Raw genomic sequence first — 20474 nt, 5'->3', positions numbered from 1 at the left:
GCTGAAAAGCAGGACAGAGCAACTCGTGGTTGGCTCCTTCCCCAGCTCCAGCTCCGTCCCAGTTGCTGGAAGTGGAATGAGACACAATCCTCTCCCTGCTGGGGCCCCGGGTTCTGCCCAGAGCTCAGAAACCAAATGGTTGGAGCTTTGTGAAGAAGCACCTGCTTCACTGAAGGCAACGGGCGGTGGTGGGGACCAGCAGCGTGTGTGTGTGTCCCTGTGTCCCTGCCAATCCCCTGAGGATCTCTGGGGATGGGAGAGGAGAAGGAGGAGGAGACCCAGGGCTCCTTGCAGGTCCCAGCAGTGGGAATGGTGCCTCCATGTGCAGCAGGGCTGGATTTCAGCTGGGATTGGTTTTAGTGTTAAGGAAGACCAGGCAGTCACCCCCTTCGAGCAAGTGTCGGGCAGCTGCAGCCCTTTGGTCACCCCCTTCCTGGGTGGTGGCTCTGAGCAGGGGATGGGGCTGAAGGGGTTAAAGGAGTGGGTGGGATGGGAGCTCCACAGCTCCCTGAAGGCCTGGAGTTGAGATGATGTTTAGATTAGCAGGTTTCCAGGCATCCCGAGTTTCCAGGCATCCTGCTCTCCAAGCAGGAGGGCTGGGAGGGACGCCGGGGCTTGCCCTTAATTGGAGATGTGGTTGATGAAGCCACCCCGTGGCTCTGACATCCCCTGGGCTCTGCTCCCGCAGCAGCTCCCTGCTCCAGGGCTTTTGGCTTGTCTCCATGCAGGGCCACCCCACCCCAATCCCACCCCACGGATCATTAAGGTGATGGGAATTGATGTCACTGCGCTGGTGCTTCATGATGCTTCGGTGCTTCATGATGCTTTGGTGCTTAATGATGGCTCCGGTGCTTCATGGTGCTCTGGTGCTGACTGCAGCTTGGGGACACAGAGAGGACCCCGGGGTGGCATGGTGGTGTGAAGCTGGTGGTGACCTCCACAGCTTCTTCAGCCCGGGGGGACCAGCAGGGTCCTGTCCCCACGGCGGGGCCTGGGGGTGACCCACCAGCTCCCTTGGGACCCCATCCGAAGGGGGTAGGGAAAGGGAGATTGTCCCCCATTGTCCCCCCGCTGCCAGCAGGCACTGCCTCCCATCTGCCACGTTCCTTGGCTGCCTTGGCAAGGCTCGAATAACCCTTTTAATTGAAGGAGTTAAATTTTAATGGCCTTAAATACCTCACTTCATTATCGCCGCCGGGTGCCTGCGCCAACCTCTCGATGCTCCCAGGCTGCTGCCCCCCCGGGGACCCTCCTTCCTCCTCCTCCTCTTCTCCCATCCCAGGAGATCCTCAGGGGATTGGCAGGTCCTTGTAGGCAAGGGGACGGGCGTGTCACCCAGGGGGATGCAGGGAGAACCCTGGGGAGAGGCACTGGGATGATGCTGGGGGGGTGGGAACCAACCGGCTCCTTCCATTGTCACGTCGGAGGGGGATGGATGGAGGAGCCACAACCAACCCCAAGAGGAACTGGGGCTTGAAGTCTCCCAGTGTATATGGATTTATGGGGGTCATATATATGGATTTATGGGTGTAAATATCTGGGGTAGATACCTATGGATGGATAGATCTGGGATATGCATTTATTGATGGGTGGACACATCTGGTGTGTAATTTATGGCTGGATGTGGATATATATTTATGGGGGGTACCTGTTGGGTGTTACACAGAAGGGGTTTGGCTCCTGCTGTCCCCCCCTGCCCTGTCCCCTTCTTCTGTCCCCCCTGTCCCCTTCTGCAGCCACCCCTGCCCTGTCCCCTCCTGCTGTCCCCCCTGCCCTGTCCCCTCCTGCAGCCACCCCTGCCCTGTCCCCTCCTGCTGTCCCCCTGCCCTGTCCCCTCCTGCAGCCACCCCTGCCCTGTCCCCTCCTGCTGTCCCCCCTGCCCTGTCCCCTTCTGCAGCCACCCCTGCCCTGTCCCCCTCCTGCTGTCCCCCCAGCCCTGTCCCCTCCTGCTGTCCCCCCTGCCCTGTCCCCTTCTGCAGCCACCCCTGCCCTGTCCCCTCCTGCTGTCCCCTCTGCCCTGTCCCCTCCTGCAGCCACCCCTGCCCTGTCCCCTCCTGCTGTCCCCCCAGCCCTGTCCCCTCCTGCAGCCACTCCTGCCGTGTCCCCTCCTGCTGTCCCCCCAGCCCTGTCCCCTCCTGCTGTCCCCCCTGCCCTGTCCCCTTCTGCAGCCACCCCTGCCCTGTCCCCTCCTGCTGTCCCCCCAGCCCTGTCCCCTCCTGCTGTCCCCCCTGCCCTGTCCCCTTCTGCAGCCACCCCTGCCCTGTCCCCTCCTGCTGTCCCCTCTGCCCTGTTCCCTCCTGCAGCCACCCCTGCCCTGTCCCCTCCTGCTGTCCCCCCAGCCCTGTCCCCTCCTGCAGCCACCCCTGCCCTGTCCCCTCCTGCTGTCCCCCCTGCCCTGTCCCTTTCTGCAGCCACCCCTGCCCTGTCCCCTCCTGCAGCCACCCCTGCCCTGTCCCCTCCTGCTGTCCCCCCTGCCCTGTCCCTTTCTGCAGCCACCCCTGCCCTGTCCCCTCCTGCTGTCCCCCCTGCCCTGTCCCCTCCTGCAGCCACCCCTGCCCTGTCCCTCCTGCTGTCCCCCCTGCCCTGTCCCCTCCTGCAGCCACCCCTGCCCTGTCCCTCCTGCTGTCCCCCCTGCCCTGTCCCCTCCTGCAGCCACCCCTGCCCTGTCCCCTCCTGCTGTCCCCCCTGCCCTGTCCCCTCCTGCAGCCACCCCCTCTGGCATCTCGCCGGCTCTGTTTGAAGCCACCTGTCCATCCCCAGCCTCACGTTCCCCTCATGCCATCCAAGCATCCCAGGGGATGGGCTCATGGGGACCCTCCTGTCCCACCAGCCCTGGCAGTTGGGCTCAGCTGCTGGCTGCTGTCACAGTGGCCAGCAGCTGCGTGGCCAGCCAGTTGTCACCTCCTTTGGGGACCTCTTTTGGGCTTTGGAAGGGGAGTTGCGAGTCTGCAGGGGTGTTGGGACAAGCTGCTGAGCACTTACAAGCTCATTCTGCTGGTGGTTCCCAGAGAGCTCCTACGTGGGGGCAGCTCCTGGAACACCCTGATGGGTTCCAGTTTCCCCAGTGCCACCAAAAGGAAGGGGAACAAACCCCATGGATCAAAACCAGGCCTGGAATGCAAAAGCAGCTGCGTTCAGCCCCTGCTCACCAGCAGCCAACAACAACATTTGCCAGCCCAGTGTCACAGCTCCTGCTGATGGAAAGTTAGAGCCCTCCTTTTCCATGGAGAAGTGGGGGAGCTGAAACCCATCCAACATCTCTGGAGGTCACTGAGCTGCCCTGGGTGCTCACCAGCCCTGGTTTTGTTTGATGGAGCTTGTTTGAGCTCCTGAGGGGGCTCCAGGAAAGCTGAGGAGGGACTTTGGGTAGGGGCAAGGAGGGATGGGATGAGGGGAAGGGATTAAAACTGGAAGAGGGAGATTGAGGTGGGACATGAGGAGGAAATTCTTTGTTGTGAGGCTGGTGAGAGCCTGGCCCAGGTTGCCCAGGGAAGCTGTGGCTGCCCCATCCCTGGCAGTGTTGAAGGGCAGGTTGGATGGGGCTTGGAGCAACCTGGGCTGGTGGGAGGTGTCCCTGCCCATGCAGGTGGATGGAACTAGATCTTGAAGGTCCCTTCCAACCCAAACCAGTCTGGAATTCCATGATTCTCCTGCCCTTTCTGCCTGGCAGGAGCCAAGCCCCAGCCCCAGGCAGCCAGCCCCGGCCGCACCAGCCCACGGCGGGTAAAACCATCCCGACGTTTATCCCTGGAGAACCCATCCCCTCTTTGGGCACAACAAATCATCCTGCTTCACAGCCTGAGTGCCCAGCCCAGCTGCTGGAGCCATTTCAGCAAGGATGGAGCATCCAATTATCCCCTTTTCCTGCGAGTAGGATAGGATGGAGCCAACTCTCTCCCGGGCTGGGCTTGGACCTTCCTTGGCCGCAGCTGGCGGGGACCGGATCCTGTCCCCAACGCTGAGCTATTGATTTGCTTTTTTGGCTCCATCAGCCTGGACTAAAAACCTCTGCTTTCCCTCCCTCCTTCCCTCCCTCCCTCCCTCCCTCCCTCCCTCCCTCCCTCCCTGCCTTCCCTTTCCCACCACTCTTCCCTCCTCCAAGCCAACCCCGCGTCCGAGCGGCGAGAAGCCGGGGAAGCGTTTTCATCCCCATGAATGCGGCCGCTTACGTAAGAATAATTGGGATAAATGAGCTTATTTATCCCAGCCCGTTCCATTGGAAGGGGGTCCAGGGCAAGTGCTGGGCTGGGTTACGTAAAAAGCCCTCACAGAGCATCTCATTGTCCACCCAGGATGGAGAGGGCTCAGGGCTGGGCCAGGAGGGGACGGGTTGCTTGGCAGAGTTGGGAGAAGATGAAGGGTTCAGAGGAAGAAATTTGTTCCCTGTCCTCCTGCATCCCTGAAACTCCAGGCTTTAGGGGGTGGTCTGTGGTATCTTGCTACATATGGGCTGCTTCTGGAGAAGAGAAGGCTCCAGGGAGACCTTAGAGCACCTTCCAGTGCCTGAAGGGGCTCCAGGAAAGCTGGGGAGGGGCTTGGGACAAGGGCAGGGAGGGAGAGGACAAGGGGGAAGGGATTAAAACTGGAAGAGGGGAGATTGAGGTGAGACATGAGGAGGAAATTCTTTGGTGTGAGGGTGGTGAGAGCCTGGCCCAGGTTGCCCAGGGAAGCTGTGGCTGCCCCATTCCTGGCAGTGTTGAAGGGCAGGTTGGATGGGGCTTGGAGCAGCCTGGGCTGCTGGGAGGTGTCCCTGCCCATGCAGGGGGTGGGATCGAGATGATCTTGAAGGTCCCTTCCAACCCAAACCATTCTGTGATTCTTCATGGGCTGGAAATTTGCCTCCTTCCTCCTCCTCACCTGAGGTGGTGAAAACATGACCCCAGGTGGGGTTCAGGTGGGCCTCCCACCTCCTGGACAAACCAAACTCCAGAAGCAATGCCTCCCACTCAACCAGTTTTGCCTCCTAAACCCTCCTGAGATGCCTCCAAGGGGAGATTTGGTTGCCAGCTGAGGTTTGCTGGTTGGGAACTGTGCTTGGTAGCAGCTGGGGGAAAGCAGAGGAGCTCTGGGGGACACCAGCATCTCCTCCAGTGCTGAGGTTCCCTGTCTCCTGCTGGGGAGATACGGGGACTCAGGGAGCATCCCAGTTACAGGAGAAGCTGGGGGAGCTGGGTGGGCTCCCCCAGGTCTCCCTGATGTGGGCACTGGAGAGCTGAGCCAGCACTGGGCAGCGTTTCAGGTGCCCTCAGACCAAGGCCCAAGAAAGCAGGAGCCTGGAGAAAAACAGGAAATCCCCAAATCCAAACAAACACAGAAGGGGGAAAATCTAAAACACCTTTTTTTTTGGTATCTGGTCTAAAATGTTGGGAATGCCTCGAAGTTTGTTAAGCCAGACATTCTTGCCACGACCCAGCTGGGCCCGGGCAGGCAGATGGAAAGGGTGGGAAGTGAGGGTGAAACCTCTCAAGGGAGGTCACCAGGAGGCTGGAGGTGGCAGCAAGGTCCCCGAGCAGCAGGCAGGGAGCCCAGTTGTCCTTCTGGGCCTTGCCCTGGTGTGAGGAGCTGCACCCTCCACGTGCAGAGCCTGGTGTTGCCCCACAGCATCTCCCTTCTGGTGCTCGCCCAGCTTTTGGTGTCTCTCGTCCCACGTCCTCTCTGGAGGAAGGGGGTGGTGATGTTCAGGCTCAGGCCAGGATCTCAGGCTGCTTTACCCACCTTTCCACCCCTGGTTTCTCTCCTCTGTGATGTGCAGGCAGCTTTGTCTGCTTCTGAACGCCGAGAACATCTTCCACTCCATGGCAGACATCCTGCTTCGGGAGGAGGACCTCAAGTTCGCCTCTACCATGGTTCACACCCTGAACACCATCCTGCTGACCTCCTCTGAGCTCTTCCAGCTGAGGAACCAGCTGAAGGACCTGAAGACCCCGGTATGAGCAGTGGGGGCAGGCTCAGCTGCTGGGGGGGGTACATCATGGGGATGGCAGGGACCTGGGAGGCACATCTTGCTGCTCTAGAAGGTCCCAGGGATGGATCTCAGGTGCCTGGGGTGGCCCCTTCGTTCCTCCTCTCTACAGAAGCTGTGGGGACCTGGAGGACACACCCAACTTTTGGTTTTCTACCCTGAGGTGGAAATGGGCTCCCTGAGCCCTTGAGCAGCTGCCACCTCCCTCCCTCCACCCCAGCACGGGCCAAGGGACAGGTGACAGCAGGAGCAGAGAGCCCTGGTCCCTCAGCTGTCCCTGCCAGGAACGTGCCTGCAGGGTTTGCAGAGCAGCTGCCACCATCCAAACAAGACAAGGAGAGGAATGAAGGCTTCTCCTGCTCCTCCTCATGCCGTGGTGTCCCCTGGGCTGGGCCAGCCACCCTCCTCCATCCCCATGTCCTGCAGTGGGCACAGCACCCCGAGGGCCACCCCAGACCCACCCTGCTCAGCCTGGTCTCCATCTCCCAGGGCTGGTGGCCTCACCTCAGGGCCAGGCTGACTGGGTGGCTCCTTTGTGCCTCGGTGGCACTTGCCAGCCTGGTGGGTGGGTGCTGGGGACCCTGGGGCTCTCGGGGCCACTCAGGAGGGTGACCTACCTGCCTGTTCCCCAGGAAAGCCGGAACCTCTTCTGCTGCCTCTACCGCTCCTGGTGTCACAACCCGGTGACAACCGTGTCCCTCTGCTTCCTCACCCAGAACTACAAACACGCCTATGACCTCATCCAGAAATTGTATCCTTTGGGAGGGGGGGGGATTCATGGCCAGGAGGAGGGGTTGGGCTGCTCCTTCTGTGGCCACCAAGGTCACCCTGCAGGCCAGCCCGGCCTCCTTGCCCACAATCGTTCCCAGGGCAGTGTCCCCACCCCAGGCTGCTCCCTTCCCCTTGGCTCATCCTGCTTTGTTTTGTGGTGGAAAAAGTGGGAAGCACTGGCAGAGCCAGGCCTGACCTTCCCCTGCCCAGGCTGGGAGGCTGCTCAGCATCCTCTTCCTCCCAGGAAGACCAGGGCTTTGGCCTCCTGTCCTGATGAGGAACCAGGCATGGTGCAGGTCCTGCCTGGGGTCTGCAGGCCTTGGGGATCCCCTCAGGAATTCCCTCAGGCTCCTTTCCTGCCCTTTTTCCTGGGGGACCTCCAGGCTGTGCCTGTGGGCAGGGGGGTGGAAGAGGAGACTGAGGGGTGGGGGGTCCTCATCAGTGCTGATCAGTCTCTACGGGGGGTGTCAGGAGGATGAGCCGGACTCAGGGGTGTCCAGTGACAGGACAAGGGGCAGTGGGCACCAACTGGAGCACAGGAGGGCCAAGTTAAACATGAGGAAAAACCTCTTTCCTGTGAGGGTGACAGAGCCCTGGGCCAGGCTGCCCAGGGAGGTGGTGGAGTCCCCATCCCTGGAGACATCCCAAACCCACCTGTGGGATCTGCTCTAGGTGACCCTGCTCTAGCAGGGAGGTTGGACCAGGTGGTCTCCAGAGGTCCCTTCCAACCCCCCCCCTCACTCTGTGAAGTCCTCCCTCCCACCATCCCCCTGCCTGCCCAGGCCTTGGCGAGCTGCTGGCTCTTTGGGCAGCCTGCCTTTGGCTCCCCGTCCCTGCCAGCTCCTCCTCTTCCATCATCCCTTGGCCTCCCCGCAGCCCTTTGGGCTGGGCTGGCTTCCCAGAGGAGCAGTTGGCAGAGCTGTCCTCCACCATCCCAGCCTCACCCGGGTCAGCCATCTGCTGCTGCCAGGGCCACCCTCTTTCCCAAGGTGACAATCCTTAACCGCCGCCTCCAGCGGGGACCTGGAGGTCACCGTGGATTTCCTCACCGAGGTGGACAAGCTGGTGCAGCTCATCGAGTGCCCCATCTTCACCTGTAAGGAGGAAGGGGAGCCCAGCCTGGGGGATGATGGGGTGGCCCTTGGTGATCTCCCACCCTGGTGTGTCCCCTCCCTGCTCCTCCACCCGAAGAAGTGAGGAGACTTCTTGCTGGGAGGTTTGCCCGGTGCTGGAGATGCCCACAGGGGCTGGCAGCAGGTCGGGGGGGGAAGCTCAAAACCCCTCCCCTAGATCCCCAAACAAAGGGTTGGGGGTGAGCTTGGACCACAGCAAGCAGCTCCAGTGGGGTGTCAGATGAGGGGAGCCACGTGGGCCACCCCTTGGGGACACGGGGTGGCATCATGGGTGCTGCTGGGGCCCTAAGTGAGAAAAAAGGGTGGTTTGGGTTTTGTTTTGTTCTGGAAGTGGAGAAGAAAGATGTACAAAAAGCCAGAGCTGCTCCCAGCAGTGGGTCACTGTCCCAGGGGCTTGGGGGTGGTGGGAGCTGGGATGGGGACAGGGGGAACGTGGTGGGGTGATGGCATTTGGGTGCCCTTGGGCTCCTTCTCCCTGGAGGTGGAGCTGGGTTTTGAGGGTGTTGGGAGATGTCCTGGAAAGGACTTGCAGGGGGGGGGGACATGTGTAGGTCCAGGGGCTGGAGAATTTTTGGAGGAAGCTGGTTAGAGCAGCTGGGCAGTGGAGCTGGGGGGTGGCCTTTGATCACACTCTCTCCCATGGCACCCTGTGCCTCATCCCAAGGATGACTTGCCCACCATGTGGTGGTTTTCCGTGGCTTCAGACAGTTCCTTGAGCATTCCCCATCACCTTAATCTCCAAGTCTCAGGGTGGGGGAACAGACATGTCCCCCCGCTGAGCATCATCCCAGGGCGTGGGTCCCTTTGCAGGGAGACACCAGAGGTGCTAGTGACAACCAAGAGGTGAGATGCTGGGGTGGGGACCTCTCACCCCATCCCTTGGGCTGCCCCTGGTGGGACCTTGGCTGTTGGCAGAGCACCAGGAGGCCCTTCCACCCCTGAGCACCATGGAGGGTGGCTTCCCCTGTGCAACACCACGGCCCAGCAGACATACCCATCAGCACCAAGCAGAGAGGATCCCTTCCACTCCAGAGAGGATCCCAGGAGGGTGTCACCCAGCCCCCCTCACCCTCCTGGAAGGCGTTTCTGCTAAGTCTGTAGAAGCTGAGGAGCAACCTCGTGTTTCACCTGTGTTCTCTCAGGCAGGGGGATGAGCAGCAGCAGGGATGGGAGGCTGGGGAGCTGCTGTCCCCCTCCCCAGCTGATGTGAGGAGAGGGCCTTCTGGCCTGTGTGGTGGACAAAAATGGATGATTTCATGGCAGGGGAGAAGCTGTGGGTGCCCCTGGGCTCGTCTGGCAGAGTCTTTCCCATCAAGAAGGGTTGGGAGGAACCTGCCGTTGCGGGGTTGGGGCGGCCTGGTGACCAAATGCATTTCACCCTCTTCTTCTCCTCTCCCAAGACCTCCGCCTGCAGCTGCTGGATGTGAAGAACAACCCCTACCTGATCAAGGCTCTCTACGGGCTCCTGATGCTGCTGCCCCAGAGCAGCGCCTTCCAGCTCCTCTCCCACCGCCTCCAGTGCGTCCCCAACCCCGAGCTCCTACAGGCTGCGTAAGTCCCAGCAGGATGGAGCTCTGCAGGACCTCTGCCATCAGGGTTGGACACTCCCAGCTCCCCACACACACCCACCAGCTCCACCATCCCTCAGCCCCACTGATCTCCCACCCCAACCTCCCCCACCTTTTCCACCCCACGGTGGCTTCTCGGCGGCTGCTCCTCACCCCACGGCCCCGGAGCTTTGGCTTCAGGGAGTTGGGGGGGTGGGGGGGGGGATGTTGGTGTGGGTTTTTTTTTTGTGTCTATATTTGGTAACCCTGGGAGGGCTGTGCCTCATCCACAGGCATTTGGCATCCGGGATGGAAAATTTCACTTGTGAGGTCGCTATGGAAACCAGCAGAGCTGGGAAGGAGGTTTACAGAGAGGGAGAGAGAGAGAGAGAGAAGCTGGCAGCCTGGGGGTGCTCCCAAAGCAGCCCCCCCAAGGCAGACCAACCTTCACAGCACCCAAAACACCCTGTCACCCCGTGCAGCTCTGGGGTTGGCTGCTCCATCCCCACCCCTGGCTTTTTTGGGGGGGTGGGTTTTGGGTTGTTTTGGTGTGGGAGGGCAGCATCTCCCTGGGGAGCATCCAAAATCCCCCCCCATCTCCCAGCTTTGGGGGGGTGATGAGGAGCTGCTGTGGGGATTTACTCTCCCAGCTCTTAAGGAGCAAGGGATGGGGGGGTGGGGGGGGGGAAGCTGATGATCACAAGCTGGATCTTTGCAAAGCCCTGGGAACAAAAAAGCAGCTCTCCCAGGATGGGCAGGTTTCTGAATTCACTGCTCCCCTGGGTTGGCTTTTTTATCCCTCCTGGCCCTGGGGTGCTGAGCTTTGGACCCACCGATTTTAATGGAGGGGGTTGTTGTTGGGGGGGGGGGGGTGTTGTGTTTATCCCTTCCTCCCCCCCCCATCTTTTAGCCCCTGGTAGTGGGTTTTATGGGGTTGTTGTTGTTGTTTTTTTTTCCCCAAGCAACCCGAGCTGTCAGACGGCCTGAGCATCTGATTAACTCTGACCTACATTCCTTCAAACACCGAAGCTTTTTCCTAACAGCCCAACCCCAGCTGCCCCCACCCCCTGTCCCCCCCTCAGGGGACATGGGGGCTCCAAAGCCACCTGCCATCCTCCCTTGGACTTCTCACAACCCCCCCCCCGTGTCTCCAGTGGGTGTCCTGGGGTTGATTCCCACCTTCCTTCACGTGGGAATGGCTTTTTGGGGGGATGAGCACCTGGGGTTGGAGCTCCAGGGAGCCAAAAAAGCCCCATTTGTGGGCTCCCTGGAGCTCCAACCCCGATGCTCATCCCCCTGGGGATGTCCCCACTGTCACCAGCCCTCCTCTGTCCCAAAGCACACAGATATTTCCCCCCCCCCAGCTTGTAAAATCAGGCAGGGAAACTGAGGCACGTGGTGCCTGGTATCCTTTCTGGCTGCTTTTGGCTGGAATGGGTTGGGACAGGGGGGAGGACACAGGGTTAAAACCTCCCCCAAAGGAGGTCAGGGGGCTGAGGAAGGTGTCCCTTGTCCCCTCTCTCCTATCCCAGGACTTCTGGGGCTTTTGTCTTGTGCCTTTGAGGGGAGGAAATGAGGCTCTGAGGGTGTTTCATGGGATCACAAGGATGTGGTGGGCTTGGCTTCTTCAGGAAGTTGCTGGAGTGTGGCCAGAGAAGGGAATGGTGAAGGATCTGGAGAACAAGGAGGAGTGTCTGAGGGACCTGAGGGGCTTCAGCCTGGAGACAAGGAGGCTGAGGGGAGACCTGCTGGCTCTGCAGCTGCCTGAGAGGAGGTTGGAGCCAGGGGGGTTGGTCTCTGCTCCCAAGGAACAAGTGATGCAACAAGAGGAAACGGCCTCAGGGGAGGTTTAGATTGGATCTTGGGAACAACTTCTTCCCCGAAGGAGCAGTCAAGCATTGGAACAGGCTGCCCAGGCCAGTGGTGGAGTCACCATCCCTGGAGATGTTCCAAAAACCTAGAGATCTGGCACTTCAGGACACGGTTTAGAGGGCACGGACGTGTTTGACAGTTGGACTGGCTGATCTTGGAGGTCTTTTCCAACCTTTAATGATCCTCTTGATTCTAATTCTGCCATCCTAGGGTGCTGCCCGTGCTGGATACCCAGGGCACGGGCACCTCCTGCCCCCTCCCTGCCCTCACTTTCTTCCTGCTTCTCCACAGGGACAGCACCAAACCCAGCACCAGCTTCAAGAGGACGTCAGCCCCCAACATCGACTACACGGAGCTGCTGCAGCACTTTGAGAAGGTCCAAAACAAGCACCTGGAAGCCCGACACCAGCGAGCAGGGCGGGCAGAGCAGCTGGACAGGAGGGTGGTCCTCTGAGCAGCCCCCCCGTGGTGGCAGCCATGGGTGTGCATGGTTGCTGGGGCAGGGACCAGGGGACTGGGACACCGGTTGCTGGTCACCGGAGGGACGTGGTGGGTTTAATGGCAGAGGGGAGGAGGGTGAGGGGCTGGTTTTCCTCCCTGCTGCGTGGGTGGTGGGGGGACCTTCTGATGTGGATGTGAGGGACCTTCTACCCTGGATGTGGGGAACCTTCTGCCATGGATATGGGGAACCTGCTGTGGATGTTGAGGAGCCTTCTGCCATGGATGTGAGGAGCCTTTTGCCATGGGTGTGAGGAGCCTTCTGCCATGGGTGTGGGGAGTCTTCTGCCATGGATGAGGGGAACCTTCTGCTGTGAATGTGGGGAACTGTCTGCCATGGTTGTGTGGAACCTTCTGCCGTGGATGCAGGGAAGGGTTGGAAGAGGAAAGGGGCTGGGGGGGGGGAGGCACCTCATCTTCTCTTGCAACAGGACAAGGAAACTCCCCCTTGCTTAATGCCTTCCCCGTGACTGTCAGCTGAGCTCAGCCTCCTGCCAGCCAGACCAGAGGGGATGGGAAGACAGGAGCAGGCCCTGGCCTCCCACCCTGGCACACAAGCTCAGGGGGTCACTGGCCACCCCTGGGCCACCCTGGCTCCCACCCACAGGCTGCTGGCAGCATCTCACCCAGGGATTCCCACTCCTCTGCGTGGTGCTGGGTTTCCCCCCACACACACCCCCTCCCCAGCTCTTGGCATGGATGGTGGCACAGCCTGAACTCCCAACTAGCACCCAGGGCAGCGGGGGGGTGGTGGGGACCCCCTTGACACCCAGTCCTGGACTTGACTCTTTGTTCCTACCTTAAACTCCCCATCATCAAATAAATGCAGAGCAAACCATTCCTGCTAGCTGGGCTCCTGATGGATCCAGCCCCAAAAACCTGCAGGGGAAGGGCTTGAGCATCTTGCTCCGTGAACCCCCCCCCAAGCCCTGCCACGTTGGCTGGCTTGGCCAGCAGGGCTTCTCCTCCTTAGCTCCTCTTCCCAGCAGGAAGAGGAGAAAAAACAACCCACCAGCTCCCAAATTCCTGCAGGCCACGGTCACCAAACCGCAGTGACAGGGGTTTTCCTGGCCCTGGCTCCCTGCTGCCTTCACCCCATCCCCTGGCACTGCTGGAATTCCGGGGGGTGGGTTCCTCCCCAGCACGTTGATGACCCCCCACCTGTTCCCGGGGGTGGGAAAAAAACAACCAGGTGGAGGAATTTGTGGAGCTGGGCTGGTTCCTGGTGTGTTTGCAGCAGAGCTGGGGAGCCTGGCAGCGGGTTCCCCCAGCAGCAGCAGCTCTGCCTGGGCCCGGGATCAAGACATTCCTGGCATTCCCGGGAAAAGGACTTTTCCAACCCCGGTCACGGCGGGTTCATTGGACCAGCCAGACCTTCAGGATGGGCTCCCCCAGCCCCACCGACAGCTTGGGGGGTGGGATGGGTCCCTGTTGCTTGTCCCCAAGTCCTGCTGGGACGTTGGTGCCTGTCGCAGGGCTCTGCCCGCGGCTCCTACTGGAATTCCTGCCCACGAGCAGCTCCTTTCCAGCCTGGAGGGACTGGGATTATGGGGAGAAATTCCAGGCGGCTGCTGGAGCTGGAGCTGTAATCGTTTCCTGATGGGTGGCTCTTGACCAGCAGCACCAGCGGAGCCACCGGGGCAGCACAGGCAGGGGATCAGGGTGGCTTTGGATGGGGTGAGGCGGGGGGGGTTGGTGGCTCAGGCTGAGCGACCCCCCCCACACCTTGCTCCCCCACCCCCCCAGATCCCAAGGGGGTCCGGGATGGCCGTGGACAAGGGCTGGGATTGCTGGCCCTGCGTTTCCCACGGCTCTCCCTGGTGATCTGGTGCTGTCAGACCCTGCGGAGCTGCAGGGTCTTGTCACCCTCTTGTCACCCCCGGAGGGTGTTCGAACTCCAGCCCGCCCCGAGGTGGGTGCCTGCAGAGCCCCCCCCGAGGTGGGTGCCTGCAGAGCCTCCCCCCAGGCCTGTCCCGGGTGGGGAAGGGTCTGGGGGGGGGTCCCAACAGCCCTCAACAGAGCCAGATCATCACACACCCCCACCCACCCCCCGGCACTTCCAGGGGTCACCGTCACGTTCTGCTGCTGACCCAGCACCCCTGAGCACGCAGCGGGGGTCCCCCCCCCCCCCAACTCCGCACTTCAACCCTTGGGGGGTTCCCCCCACACACACCCCGAGAGCAAACCCCGCTGCTGCCCCCACCCGTGGGGCTCCCCCCGCAGTCCCTGCATCCCCGAGCATCCCTCTGGGCTCCCTCTGCTGCAATCCTGGAGCTCCCGAGCAGCTCCTCGAACATCCCCAAATCCCCCCACATCCCAGCACGTCCTCCGTGTGCCCCCCCCTCCCCTCCCCGAGCATCCCTCGGGGGTCCTGGGGCTGCTTCCTGAGACCCTTCCCCTCCCAGAGCTCCCTCAGCATTCCAGCTCATCCCAGAGCTCCCCCAGCATCCCAGCTCATCCCAGAGTCCCCCCCAGCATCCCAGCTCATCCCAGAGCCCCCTCAGCATCCCAGAGCTCCCCCAGCATCCCAGCTCATCCCAGAGCCCCCCCCCAGCATCCCAGCTCATCCCAGAGTCCCCCCAGCATCCCAGCTCATCCCAGAGCCCCCCCCAGCATCCCAGCTCATCCCAGAGCCCCCTCAGCATCCCAGAGCTCCCCCAGCATCCCAGCTCATCCCAGTCCCCCCCAGCATCCCAGCTCATCCCAGAGCCCCCCCACCCCAGCATCCCAGCTCATCCTTCGTCTGTCCCACCCCGCCCCCCCCCCCCGAGGGGTTGGGCTCCCGGGGCTGCTTCCCCACCCCTCCCAGCACCTCCTGGAGACCCCCCCCCGCCGCCCCCCCACATCCCACCTCATCCTCCGTGTGTGTGTCCCCCCCCCCCCACCCCGAGCATCCCTCGGGGCTGCTCCACCCCCCCCCCCCCCCCCTTTCTAGCAGCTCCCGGTGCATCCTCGAGCCCCTCCCACCCCCGCATCCTCCGGATACCCCCCGACCACCCCCCCTAACATCCCCCCCCCCACCATCCCGCGCATGTGCCGCGCAGATCCCGCCCCGTCCCGCCTCCGGGGGGGGGGGGGGGTGAAGCAGGAGGAGGAGGAGGGAGGTTGAAGGCTGGAGTTGGGCGGGGGGGGGGGGGGCGGGAGCGGCGGATCCGCGCAGCCCCCGGGAGGGAGGGTCGGGAGGGAGGCAGGAGGGAGGGAAGGAGGGAGGAGGGAGGGAGGGTGGGGGGCGATGCCCGCCGCTCCCCGCCCGCCCCCTCGGCCGTTCCGCCGCCGCTGAGCCCGGCCCGGCCCGCGGGCTCCCCCGGCGGAGCCCCCCGCCCCGGGGCTGCCGCAGCGCCGCGATGGAGACGGCGGAGAAGGAGTGCGGGGCCCTCGGCGGCCTCTTCCAAGCCATCATCAACGACATGAAGGTAGGGACACCCCCCCCACACCCCTTTCTATACACACTCACACCCCCCCACCCCCCCTCTCCACCGCCCCCGGGCAGCTGTCGTGACAGCGCTTCCCTCCCCCCCCCCCCCACCCCCAAAAACCTCCACCGCCGGGTACGGGGTGCGGGCAGCCAGACCCCGCCACCGGGCACCGACCGGCCGGGATCGGGCTCCGTGGTTCTGCATCAAACCCCCCCCCAGCCCCCCCAGCTGGGCATCGCGGCTCCGTGTCGGGTGTCGGAGCCCGGCACTGGGAGCTGCAGCCCCCCCCACCAGCCCCACGCTGGGTACTGGAGGCTGGTACTGGGAGCTGCAGCCCCCCCATCAACCCCATACTGGGTATTGGAGGCTGGTACTGGGAGCTGGACTCCCCCATCAACCCCATACTGGGTATTGGAGGCTGGTACTGGGAGCTGCAGTCCCCCCACCAGCCCCACACTGGGTACTGGAGCCTGGTACTGGGAGCTGGAGCCCCCCATCAACCCCACGCTGGGTACTGGAGCCTGGTACTGGGAGCTGGAGCCCCCTCTTTAACCCCATACTGGGTACTGGAGCCTGGTACTGGGAGCTGGAGCCCCCTCTTTAACCCCATACTGGGTACTGGAGCCTGGTACTGGGAGCTGAAGCCCCCTCTTTAACCCCATACTGGGTACTGGAGGCTGGTACTGGGAGCTGGAGCCCCCCATCAACCCCACGCTGGGTACTGGAGCCTGGTACTGGGAGCTGGAGCCCCCTCTTTAACCCCATACTGGGTACTGGAGCCTGGTACTGGGAGCTGGAGCCCCCTCTTTAACCCCATACTGGGTACTGGAGCCTGGTACTGGGAGCTGCAGCCCCCTCTTTAACCCCATACTGGGTACTGGAGGCTGGTACTGGGAGCTGGAGCCCTCTCTTTAACCCCATACTGGGTACTGGAGGCTGGTACTGGGAGCTGCAGCCCCCCCATCAACCCCATACTGGGTACTGGAAGCTGGTACTGGGAGCTGGAGCCCCCTCTTTAACCCCACACTGGGTACTGGAGGCTGGTACTGGGAGCTGGAGCCCACTCTTTAACCCCATACTGGGTACTGGACCCTGGTACTGGGAGCTGCAGCCCCCCCATCAACCCCATACTGGGTACTGGAAGCTGGTACTGGGAGCTGGAGCCCCCTCTTTAACCCCATACTGGGTACTGGAGCCTGGCACTGGGTTCTGGAGTCTCTTTAGCCCCATACTGGGTACTGGAGCCCTGCACTGGGTGCTGGAGCCCTCCTTTAACCCCATACTGGGTGCTAGAGCTCCATATCAGAGCTGGCATCAGGTGCTGGAGCCTCCCCCATCCGCCCTATGCTGGGAACTGGAGCCTGGCACTGGGTTCTGGAGTCCCTTTAACCCCATACTGGGTATTGGAGCCCCACATCAGGGCTCCATACTGGGTGCTGGAGCCCCCCCCATCAACCCCATACTGGGTACTGGACCCTGGTACTGGGAGCTGCAGCCCCCCCATCAACCCCATACTGGGTACTGGAGGCTGGTACTGGGAGCTGCAGCCCCCCCCATCAACCCCATACTGGGTACTGGACCCTGGTACTGGGAGCTGGAGCCCCCTCTTTAACCCCATACTGGGTACTGGAGCCTGGTACTGGGAGCTGCAGCCCCCTCTTTAACCCCACACTGGGTACTGGAGCCTGATACTGGGAGCTGCAGCCCCCCCATCAACCCCATACTGGGTACTGGACCCTGGTACTGGGAGCTGCAGCCCCCCCATCAACCCCATAGTGGATATTAGAGCCTGGCACTGGGTCCTGGAACCCCCTTTTGACCCCATAGTGGGGCCTGACACTGGGTGCTGGACCCCCCCCCATTAACCCCATACTGGGTATCGGAACCCCACTGGGTGCTGGAGCCCCCCCCGGGCGTTATGTGGGGGGGGGATCCACATTGGGCACCAGCCCCCACGCTGGGAATCACAGCCCCAGATCTGTCACCCCAGCCCCACGGGGGGGGGGGATGTCACTGCCCCCCAACATCTGGTGTCACCCCACGGCGGGTGCCGCTGCCCCCCCCCCCCCCCCCCAATCCTCCCCCCCCATCGCTCCTCTCTGCCCTCCTGGGGCATCAGGGGGTGTATGTATGTGTGTGTGTGTGTGTGTCCCCCCCATCCCCAACCCCCCCCCCCCCTCCCCAGCCTGGATTTCCTGCCGGACCCGCTTGGGTTCGCACCAAGGGAACAAAAAGGTCCCTCGGTTCCTCCATCCCAGTTTCCCAACCCGGGGAGGAGGGGACAACGTCTCCACCCTCCCCAGGAGCAGGATGGGGGGGGCTCGTGGTTTTTTAAAAAGCCTTGGGGTGTGTGTGTGTGTGTGTTGGGGTTGCTTTTCATGATTTTTGATTCTTTTTGGAATTAAAAGATGCCGGGGGGAGGAGGGACGGGGACATTTTTGGCGGGGGGGGGGGCTGAGCTGGGAGGAGGCGACCATCTCGGGGAGGGTGGTGGTGATGGGGCTGGAATTCCCGGTGTTGGGATTTAGCTCCGGTGTTTTTTTTGGGGGGTGTTTTGGTGTTGTGGTTTTTTTTTTGGGGGGGGGAGGCAAAAGCTCTCTTCTTCTTCTTCCTCCTCTTCCTCTCCTCTCGCTGCAGCCCAGGCCAGACAATGCTGTCGTTGCCAAAGGGGGGGGAAAGGGGGGTGGGGGGGGGGGGGGGGGTCAAAAAAAAAAGCACAACCCACCAACCTTGCTGAAAAAAGGAGATTAACCCCTTCGAGGGGTGGTGGTGGCTCCGTGGGGACAACCCCAGCTGGTGGGGAAGGGGGTCAGGATGATCAACCCCCCCTTAGATGCCTTCACCCCTCTCCTGGAGGTGTGAGGAGGGTGATGGGGGGGGGGGGGGGTGTGTGTGTCATCCTGTGCCTCAGTTTCCCCATTCCCCCTCACCATTGAGGCTGTGCAGGGGGGGTGAGGCAGACCCAGAGCTGTCACACACACCCCCCCCCAAGTTGGTGGCAGCCCCCCCGGGGAGGTGGTGGGGTGGGAAGCCCCTCAGAGTGGCATCGTGTGCCCGTGGAGATCGAGGAGGGGGGGGAAATAGGAAAAAAAATAAGGAAAAAAGGGAAGCGACCACAGCAACAAAAACCCAGCCCCTCCTGGCTCTGCTCACCCCCTGCCCAGCCTGGTGGCCCCTGGGGATGCAGCATCCCTGTCCCCAGGTCCCAGCCCTGTGGGGGTCCTGGTGCTGGGGACAGGAAGGAAGGGTCCCCTCCCCAGAAAGTGACACCTTGTGAGGGTGGTGACACGCTCCAGGTCCCACGGCTGGGAGCCCTGAGCTGAGGGACAGAGGGACCTCGTGCTGGTGGCTTTTTTTGGCACCCCCCTGGGCTCCACCGGGGAGGACTCGGGCAGCAGAGCCTGGTGGCAGCCCCCCCAAGCTGGCAGTGTCCCCGAGCCAGCCTCATTCCTGGCGCCTCAGCGTCCCTGGGTGACCTTGGCATGTCCTTGTCCTCATTGTCCCTCCTCCCCAGGCCTTCCCCCTGCCTGCCAGGAGTTTTGGGGGCATCGTGACTTGCCCCCTCGTTTGGGAGGAGCCTCCACTCACCCTGCCCTGGGTGGCCAGGGGGGGTGGTGGCCACTGGGACAGTGGCCCTGCCCTGCAGCAGTGGCAGTCCCTGGGCATCCTCAAACCCAGGGGCTTTCACGGTCCCCAAACCCCACCGTGGGCTGGTCCCGTGTCCCCTCCCTGCAAACCCTCTCCCTGGAGGTGCCACCGAGCTCCTGGGGTTGCATGGGGACCCACGTCCAGCACAGGCAGCTCTGGTGCCCACCTCGCACAGCCTTGCTGGCCACCCCAGAGAGGTTTGCAAGCACCAAACCCCCCCCCCGCCAGCACTTCCATCAAGATGGTGGCACCAGGATGGTGGGCACTGGGATGAGAGCACCAGGACTGACCTGGGAAAGGTGGCCTCGCCGGGATGGTGGCACCAGGACTGGCCTCACAGGGATGGCTCTGCTGGAGTGGTGGCTCTGGGACCAGCCTCACCAGGATGGTGGCACCTGGGTAGCCTCACTGGGATGGTGACACTGGGACTGGCCGTGCCAGGCTGGCACTGGGGTGGTGTCACCAAGAGAGCAGCAGGATTAAGCTCACCAGGACAACGCTGACCAGCCTCACTGGGATGCTGGCACTGGGATGGCCTCACCGTGTGGTGGCACCAGGATGAGCCTGCTGGGGTGACACTGGAGCTGGCGTTGCTGAGACTGGCCTCACTGGGATGGCACCGGGATGGTCTCTTTGGGACTGGCATCTCCAAGACACTGCTGGGACACATCTTGCCGGGACTGGGACAATGCTGGGATGTCCTCCTTGGGATGGTGGCACCAGGACAGTGCTGGGATGGCATCACCAGGAAGGCACTGGGACTGATCTTGCTGGAATGGCCTCACCAGGATGGCATCAGGATGGCACTGGGGTGGCCTCCCCAGCACCTGAGTCCTGTCCCTGTCCCCCCAGAAGCACCCCATTCAGGCCTGGGGGGGTCCCCAGACCACCCTGGGGCTCTCAGAGGCCTTAGGGAGGTGAGGATGGAGGTTGGAGATCTCCACCGTGGAGGTTTTGGCCATCACTGCTCTGGGGAGGCCATGGGCACAGGAAGGCTGGGCTCTGCTGCTGGCCAGGATCTCCAGGCTTGCCTGTGCACCAGCTCCTGTCCTTCCCTCCAGCTCCCAAAGCCACAAGGTGCCTTCATCCCTTTGGGGAAGAGGTCACCAAAACCCTGGGGTCTCCAGGAGCTCCATGGCTGCGTGGCCAGAGTGGAAAGGGAAAACCCCAGGAAGGGGGAAGAGGGTTGTGCTCAGCCTTGGTTAGCCATCAGAGAAGCCACCACCCAGCCCACCTCGCTGCCCCACCTCCCAGTAAATCCCAGGGGATTTGCCCAGCCCCCAGTGGTGGTGGGTGCAGGGCAGGGGGGGGACACAAGGAGCTCTGGCCCTCACTGTCCCCTTCCCTCCTTGCAGAGCTCCTACCCCATCTGGGAGGACTTCAACTCGAAGGCCACCAAGCTGCACTCCCAGCTGAGGTGAGTGGCCGAGGGGGGGGGGGGGACAGGACACAGGGAACAACCCCCCCCCACCCCCCAACTTCCCTATGGGCACCTCAAGGGGTTGCCCAGTGTCCTCTGAGCTCCCCCCCTCGCTGTCTCTGCCCCAGGACCACGGTGCTGGCCGCAGTTGCCTTCCTGGATGCCTTCCAGAAAGTGGCCGACATGGCCACCAACACCAGAGGTAGG

General features: G+C 62.4%; 2 protein-coding genes across 4 annotated transcripts in view; both read left to right on the top strand.

The window, feature by feature from the left end:
- VAC14 (VAC14 component of PIKFYVE complex) overlaps window positions 1-12621 on the top strand; it is a 57708-nt gene extending 45087 nt beyond the window's left edge. Inside the window, exons 15-20 of one of the 3 annotated variants that reach the window (XR_007890553.1) lie at window positions 5753-5927; window positions 6595-6713; window positions 7750-7829; window positions 9267-9417; window positions 11045-11445; window positions 11577-11665. Coding sequence is in view for 2 of the 3 variants with exons in the window: in XM_051629222.1 (XP_051485182.1) it covers window positions 5753-5927; window positions 6595-6713; window positions 7750-7829; window positions 9267-9417; window positions 11577-11739 (688 nt within the window). In the remaining variant the exon portion in view is untranslated. Of the gene's footprint in view, window positions 1-5752; window positions 5928-6594; window positions 6714-7749; window positions 7830-9266; window positions 9418-11044 lie in introns of all 3 variants that reach the window. The other 2 variants (XM_051629222.1, XM_051629223.1) reach the window with 2 other exon arrangements.
- Window positions 12622-18101: 5480 nt separating this feature from the next.
- MTSS2 (MTSS I-BAR domain containing 2) overlaps window positions 18102-20474 on the top strand; it is a 3801-nt gene continuing 1428 nt past the window's right edge. The window contains exons 1-3 of the mRNA XM_051629793.1: window positions 18102-19764; window positions 20203-20264; window positions 20396-20469. Coding sequence (XP_051485753.1) covers window positions 19558-19764; window positions 20203-20264; window positions 20396-20469 — 343 coding nt within the window. The 5' untranslated portion in view covers window positions 18102-19557. The remainder of the gene's footprint in view (window positions 19765-20202; window positions 20265-20395; window positions 20470-20474) is intronic.

The sequence above is a fragment of the Apus apus genome, chromosome 11, assembly GCF_020740795.1.
Source record: "Apus apus isolate bApuApu2 chromosome 11, bApuApu2.pri.cur, whole genome shotgun sequence".
Classification (NCBI taxonomy): domain Eukaryota; kingdom Metazoa; phylum Chordata; class Aves; order Apodiformes; family Apodidae; genus Apus; species Apus apus.
The sequence above is the reverse complement of the archived record's forward strand: the minus strand, read 5'-3'. Positions and strand labels throughout refer to the sequence as shown.